The sequence below is a fragment of the Priapulus caudatus genome, unplaced genomic scaffold (assembly GCF_000485595.1).
Source record: "Priapulus caudatus unplaced genomic scaffold, Priapulus_caudatus-5.0.1 Scaffold652, whole genome shotgun sequence".
Taxonomy (NCBI): Eukaryota; Metazoa; Priapulida; class Priapulimorpha; order Priapulimorphida; family Priapulidae; genus Priapulus; species Priapulus caudatus.
In genome coordinates, this window is record NW_014577713.1 from 205,796 (window position 1) to 214,108 (window position 8,313).

Sequence of the window (8,313 nt, forward strand, 5' to 3'; positions counted from 1 at the left end):
ATCTAGTATGGGGTTAATGGATAAGCTACTTCTTACCGTACGTGTATTACTGTATCTGGCACGATAGGCATTAATCTGGTTATGTATTTCAAACTGCGAATGCAGGAACCGAGATTCCCCTATATGACATTTATCACGAGGATCTGTCGCGCCTTAACCTCTGCATTATGGCAAGCCCTTACCTTCAAAACTAAAATGGGAAATAGAATTATTGTAACTTTGAATAGAAACAATGCGTTTTGAAATGAAAACAATACGTCTTCCATAAACGGAAAACACAAAGAGTAAAATGAAACATTCGCTATAGCAAATGCGCACTTTGAATCAAAGCGTGATCGTCTGCCGCGGAATGCCGCACGCATCGCACTCCCGCGCCGACGTCGGCGCCGCTGCAACAAACATTTCGTGAGATTTTCAACTAATTGCTGAACAGATTCCGCGGCTGTGCGATCGCTCTCCGCTAGGTTTTCTCTATGGGCGGCGCGCGGTTACAAAGAGTTCAGAAAATAAACAGGACTAGCGATAGCGCGCGATGTTGTTTTCCGTGTAACGCTGCAGCGAGTTTCCCCTAAACACGCCACCGTATCTGTTCATCACGCTATATCCGCTGTCAACTTCCCGCTGCTATCTATTACATGCGCCCGGAGGCGATATCGCGGCGTAGTGGGTGTGTGCGGGGCTTCTCTCTCTCTCTCTCTCTCTCTCTCTCTCTCGCAAACATTGCTCCTTCTACAAAAATGCCATTCGTAGGAAAAGCTGTTTCGAAACGGGACGCGTGTTGGCGTTTTGCCCACTACGCACTCGCTACAGTTGAATAGCCCACTCACAACAAACGCTTCGGTGAGAATGCCGAAGTTCGTATTTAGATAAGGCGAGTAAACAGGCGTAAATTACTCGACGGGGTTGGGGGCTTTTACTGTTTAGAATATTATATTGTTGTAGTAGTATTTGTAGTACTCTCTGGGATTACCACGCGAGTTGGCCTATCTTTACTCGATCTTTGAGTCCTGGTGCATTTGAAACGGTGGGGCGTCTGCGTTGTTGTATCACGTGATAGTACGTCGTAATAGTCGTATATAACAGTCGTATCAGTGACGCTCGTCTAACGCCATTATTTTACGGACCGGAGAATGCATTTATTCAGCAAACTAATATGCGGCCATATTGTGATATGAGTATATTATATTATGTATTATATTAGTATCTTGTAGTTAGGGGTTGTATCGCCTAGGGGTTGTATCTCTATTTGGCACGCAATTATCCTCCTAATTCCATTTCACCGTACCTTCATGAATGGATATGGATACCCATGATGCACGATTCGACAAATAGCAGGCACCAGATTTCCGGTGTCGGATTATTATTTTACTTATATCACGGCGTTAAGATGACACGTGTTATTGTAATTATGTTGTTGTTGATTGCAGCAGTTGCAAGAAGTTGTTGAAATTTGCCACAACACTAAAAAAACGCCGAGTCTAGCGCAGCACTCTGTGAAGGGTTAGGGTCTGACGTTCGCAAGTATAAACACTGCGTAGCAACAATTACCAACACGCAATCCGCATCCATATCAATCAGGGGCGGATCCAGAGGGTTTGGGTGACCAGTTTGCATATGTTCTTCTGCAGCTAGGAGGGTCCGGGAGCATGCCCCCCGGGAATTTTAAAAAAATTAGGCTATATATTTGGTGCATTCTGGTGAATTTTGAGGCCTGTGACCGGTTTCTGGAAACGGGTGCAAACCGGCCTAAATCCGCGCCTGTCAATAGCATGTGTCTTATTACTACGGATATCATTTTATAAATAAATTATATATATATTACATAAATAATATATTATATTATGTAAACAATATGTTATATTCGATTTTTATAAATATATTACGAATTTACGTGATCTCCCGGTGATATCAACTGCGGAGTTGACGACCATAGCAACACGGCTCGCACGTGACCACGTAGAGCGCATGCGCGGCTATGCGGGTCCCCACGATGCCCCGCGCGCCATGCCTTCATAGTTAGTCGAGTCGTGCCAGAATTTCACGTTCGCATGCAGTCTGCGCGTAAATATAGTAAATAACATAGCGTGTACAGGAACAGGAAAAGCCTACATCTGCCATCTGCTAGGACCACGTAGGCAGATGATGGGCTAACTTAGAACAGCCGTACGCCGTTATCTGACGAGAAGCCGGCGGCTGTGTGCCTGTGCTCTCTCATTTTACCCGAGATATTTCTTGACGCCCTTCTTAGTATTTCATAGGCAGCGACAAGGACGGGAATAATATATATAAAGGTATATGTATATATATATCTCTATTATGTACTCTTGATATATATACATACACTTCCATATCCTTGGTAATATTTATCTTTACATAGCTATACCCGTCAGTGCTGAGGTAGACTCATTTTATTCATATAAGTCAGCAGAGACATTATTTGAGGTCCAGTCTAATTTACACCTGCATTAAATCAATCAATAAAACGCAAATGATTCATAATTTATGTTTGAATTTTTACATGCTGGTTATAGCTGACGGTGCAGAGATGGTATACTAAATGTTATAGGATATGAAGGGTAGAGCCGATAGTTTGTGCTTCATTGTTACCTAGAAATCTGTCACGACTCCTCGTGTATTCATGCACAACTTAATTATGTTAATTGCGATAGTTCTGCAGCCTCGTCATTTTCGTTTTTCGTAAATCGCGTAAAAAAACTCTTGAGTATATCATCAATCGTATAGTGCAACCGACTTCATATATGCTAACATCTCTCTCACGTGGCTTTCTCTCGCTATTTTAGGTTTGTTACTCGGACACAGACGTACCCATGAGCATCGTGGTGGACGAATCGGAGCCCGTGGGAGGTGAGTAACGCATGTCGGCCATGTTGTCGCAACTGTCTGCTGTCAACTTCCGGACACCGATCCCATTCTATCAACGCGATTGCTGAGCAGTTCCAGATGGAATAACATACAGCTATCATAACCCGGAGGGACTTTTCCTGCGGCGTAAAATGGTTCGAATATTCGGAAGAGTTTTTTTCCGAGTCATTTCCTGAGTGGCCTAGAGTAAACACGCTTCTCAAAATATGGCGGCTTCTTGACGTCTATATACCGACTTTGCTCCGTTCGAGGTGAGCAAGGTGAGGTCTGTGCAGTACTAATCTAATTGCATTCAAAAATTCAGGTGACTGTGAGTGAAATTAGGAAGATCTAGAATAAATTTTTAATTGGAAATAACTAATTAGTGTGCACATTTTCGCACTGACGAGTTGTGCAATGGTTTTCAGTATATTTTTCTCTATCTTTGGGTAAAATTTTATGTAGATGCTGCTGAGGGGGGGGGGTCACAAAACATAAAAACTAAAGCAGTTTTGGCTGCTCACCCGGCTGTTTAATCGCCCGTAGGACGATGATAATACTATTGTATTTAAGGATGCTCCCTGGTCGAATGACGTTCATATCTTTCTTCTTCCTGCCTCCTTATCTTATTCTCGTTCTTTCGTAATATCTTTCTAAATCTATTTCATTCTGCCTTTGCCACCCTTTTATCGCGCTTTCGTTCTCTTTTCTCTCCCTGTCTCTCGATCCCTCTCTCCGTCTCCTCTTCTCTTTCCTCTCCCTCATTCCCTCCTTCTTTACCCCCTCGGTCTTTCTCTTTCTCAGTTGCATTCCGTCACACAGCGTGACCGTAAACTACAGCCATGGCTGCAAGCACAGCACGCAGACGTGCGGAAAATAACCTCAACTCATCTGTCTATTACCAGTCAACATTTACGCCAGTTGCGTATTACTGCGTCCAGATGTCGCGCTCGCCTGCATGCCTGCCAGCCTCTCGGACTGGAGAGAGATGTTTCGCGAAGAATAAAACCTGTCGCGCAGATGTTTCACGCGCGTCGCATGTCGCGAGAGACTGACTGACTGAGATGCACACAGTAAGATATATCACGCAATTGTGTTACCGGGCTGTATCGGGTAAGCAGGAGGCTGGCTGGGCGGATTAGTGCACTCATGCTGCAAGCAGCCACTAATTGGGAAATGGAAACCGCCTGCAAAGGCGCCAATTGATACAGAAGACTCGCGCACCGACACTCCGCTCAGCCCACATGGTAATAAGATCTAGCGCGATCTCCACTCTAACCCGTTATTCTTTATCCCCCCCCCCTATCTTTTACTCCGCACCCGTTATTCCTCGCCTCTTTTATCCAATAGAGTATGTATGGATGTATATATGGTATGTATGTACCCCAATCCTAACCCTCATCCGTTCCCCTTAACCCTTCATCCCTCACCCCATGCCCTATATTCCTTACCCTGTTCCTTACCCTTTACCCCTTACCCTTTATCGTTTAGCCTCACTACTTATATATATCTTACTCCGTAGCATAACATCTTATCAATCATTATTCATTTCTTATTCATCACTCCTTAAGGTTTACCTCGATCTCCGCTCTTACTCCTTATCCATAACCCATAACCCTCATTTCTCCTCATTTACACTTTACCAATCATCCCTCATCTCTTACCACGTACTCTTACAATTTGCTCCTCGTCTGAATTCAAGTATCCTTCCTTACCCTTCATTACCCTTACCCTTTATCCCTCATGTATCATTCCTTACCCTTCATTACCCTTACCCTTTATACCTCATGCATCATTCCTTGCCCTTTCTTACCCTACCCCTTATACCTCATGCATCATTCTTTACCCTTCTTTACCCTACCCTTTATACCTTATGCATCATTCGTTACCCTTATCCTTTATCCCTCATGCATCATTGCTTACCCTTTTTTACCCTTACCCTTTTTTACCCTTACCCTTACCCTTACCCTTACCCTTTCTTACCCTTGTCCTTTATACCTCATGCATCATTCCTTGCCCTTTCTTACCCTACCCCTTATTCCTCATGCATCATTCCATACCCTTCTTTACCCTACCCTTTATACCTCATGCGTCATTCCTTATCTTTTATTACCCCTACCCTTTATACCTCATGCATCATTGCTTACCCTTTCTTACCCTTACTCTTTATCCCTCATGCATCATTCCTTACCTTTCCTTACCCTCACCCTGTGCTTCTTAGCCCCTGTACATTACCAATCAGCGCTCACAACTTCTTCCTTCATCTTTTCTCGCTAACCTTTCATATCAGACATACAATACACACCTCATCACCCCCATCCTTCCGCTAACCTCTCATATCCCACATACAATACACACCTCATCACCCCCATCCTTCCGCTAACCTCTCATATCCCACATACAATACACACCTCATCACCCTCATCCTTCCGCGCACAGGCACTTGAAGCGTTCAGGCACAAAATACGTAATCTATTTACTACCAAATTCTTAATGTTTCTATACTCTCTTTCACCTATTATTGCCGACAGTTTCCTGTAAATTCCGTCCAAATCCTATGTACAACATACGCTGCCGGTGGCCATTGCTCTCGCGGCTGCACTGCGCACGCTTACACTTATATATATATACACTATATACACTATAAACACAGTTATATTCAGTTATATACAGTTATATTACACTATATATATAAGTGTAAGCGTGCAACAGTGCAGCCGCGAGAGCAATGGCCGCCGGCAACGTATGTTGGACGTAGGATTTGGACGGAATTTACAGGAAACTGTCGGCAATAATAGGTGAAAGAGAGTATAGAAACATTAAGAATTTGGTAGTAAATAGATTTCGTATTTAGTTAGCATTATATTTTATTGAAACGCTTCAAGTGCCTGTGCTTCCGCGATCTCTGCTCTACACGTGTTTTCGCATACTTCTCGTATTAAGAGACCGTATTTTCGCGTGCGGTACCAGCAATAACAGCAATTCGATTGCCTATATCGTAGCCCCTGTTTGCAGATCAGCGAAAACAGCGTCACGCCTCGTCAGCTGCGCATCTTGGTCGACGCAACGTAAACAAACAGACAGACGTAGCATAAAACTAGCCCCCCCCTCCCATCTGCAGCGAGGCCAGCACTGCGAGAGGAAGCACAGGCACTTGGGACAGAGTCAGTTTTTACTGACTCTGTTCCAAGTGCCTGCGGGAGGAAGCACTCGTGCTCTGGGGCCCGTTGTCAGAAACAAAATTAGTCTTAACATTTGTCTTAACAATAACTTGCACTCGTTAACCGTTGACAGAAACATCGTAATGTTACGATAACGAAAAATCCTCGCAAATATCCTCTTAACATTACGAGAGCCCAGACCCTCTCGTAACTTTAATATTAAGTTGAAAATAACACATTTACACTACGAATTACAATTATAGTGATATTATATTTTATAATAATGAATAAAATGTGTGTTTTTCTTGAAAAACACGTCAAAATAATTAATTATCTACCGCTAATAAAACAAAACAATACACTTACAATATAATACTTCTCTTGTTTTAAAGGAATGCCACGCTTGCCACGACTCTCGCGTCTCGCGTTACAGTGTGAGAATTTGTCTTGTTGTGCAGAATAAATTCATGACCACGTCGTTTTTCATCAAATATTATTTATCTGTGGTTAGCCATCATAATATGCATAAATTACTGTGATGTACAATAAATGTGTATGAATTTGAATTTTGTGATCGATTCTCATCCAATGTGAATTGTGATGAAGTTCCTGTTATCGTAAGTTTTCTATTAGCTGCGATGTCTTTCTGTCAACGCTACTCTTGTAACATTAACATTAGTCGTAAGTGTTATCTTAGCATTAACATTCGCATTAACATTACGATGTTTCTGACAACGGGCCCCTGGGCTTTCGCGCAGGAAAGCGAGAGAGTGTGTCCGAACGCGTGTGGGCCGTGCCTGCACAATGCACGTATAGCGATTCCAATTAGACGAAAAATAAAATTGAAAAATCTTTCGTTAACGATGATGGGTGGATCTGTGGCTGGCGAGGACAGGTGAAGATGGTCCGATGTTTTTATTTCACAAGTCAGAGCTCTTCTCACTTTTTCTTTTCCTATGTCCTAGTTGAGAACGATAAATCTTCTGATTTTGTTGGCGGCCCGTCTCTTTTTGTGAAACATTGCAGAGACGACCTGTCTACGTACCGAGGGCGTGGTTGGCAACTAGAACACGTGTAGAGGGCGTGATAGGTAACTATAACACGTGTTCGACGTCGGTGTGATTAGGTAATTAGAACACATGTAGAGGCGCGTGATAGGTAACCTAGACACGTGTAGAGGGTGCTGTAGGTAACTTAGAACGCGGTGTAGAGGCGTGATAGGTAACATAAACAGCGATAGGTTAGAGCGTGTGATAGGTAACTATAACACGTGTAGAGGGCGTGTAATAGGTAATAACCAGTATTCGTGTTGAATGCATGGTGGTGCTTATCTAGTATGGGGTAAATGGATAAGCTACTTCTTACCGTACGTGTCTTACTGTATCTGGCACGATAGGCATTAATCTGGTTATGTATTTCAAACTGCGAATGCAGGCACCGAGATTCCCTATATGACATTTATCACGAGGATCTGTCGCGCCTTAACTCTGCATTATGGCAAGCCCTTACCTTCAAAACTAAAATGGGAAATAGAATTATTGTAACTTTGAATAGAAACAATGCGTTTTGTAAATGAAAACAGTACGTCTTCCATAAACGCGGAAAACGCCAAAGAGTAAAATGAAACATTCGCTATAGCAAATGCGCACTTTGAATCAAAGCGTGATCGTCTGCCGCGGAATGCCGACACGCATTCGCACTCCCGCGCGACGTCGGCGCCGCTGCAACAAACATTTCGCTGAGATTTTCAACTAATTGCTGAACAGATCCGCGGCCGTGCGGTCGTTCTCCGCTAGGTTTTCTCTATGGGCGGCGCGCGGTTACAAAGGTTCAGAAATATAAACAGGAATAGCGGATAGCGCGCGATTTTGTTTTCCGTGTACGCTGCAGCGAGTTTCCCCTAAACACGCCACCGTATCTGTTCATCACGCTATAATCCGCTGCAACTTCCCGCTGCTATCTATTACATGCGCCCGGAGCGATATCGCGGCGTAGTGGGTGTGTGCGGGCTTCTCTCTCTCTCTCTCTCTCTCTCTCGAGCAAACATTGCTCCTTCTACAAAATGCCATTCGTAGGAAAACTGCTTTCGAAAGGACGCGTGTTGGCCTTGCCCACTACGGCACTCGCTACAGTTGAAATAGCCCACTCACAACAAACGGCTTCGCGCAGAATGCCGAAAGCTTCGTATTTTAGCATAAGGGCGAGGTAAACCAGGCGTAAATTTACTCGACGGGGAGGGGTTTTTACTGCTTAGAATATATATTTGTTGATAGTAGTTATTTGTAGTACT

The 8,313-nt window shown here is 43.6% G+C and overlaps 1 protein-coding gene across 1 annotated transcript in view; it reads left to right on the top strand.

Moving 5' to 3' along the window:
• The window catches only part of LOC106812475 (myosin light chain kinase 2, skeletal/cardiac muscle-like), a 32,382-nt gene that overhangs the window by 1,863 nt on the left and 22,206 nt on the right, over positions 1-8,313 (top strand). The window contains exon 2 of the mRNA XM_014816360.1: positions 2,802-2,865. Within this exon, the coding sequence (XP_014671846.1) occupies positions 2,829-2,865 (37 nt within the window). The 5' untranslated portion in view covers positions 2,802-2,828. The remainder of the gene's footprint in view (positions 1-2,801; positions 2,866-8,313) is intronic.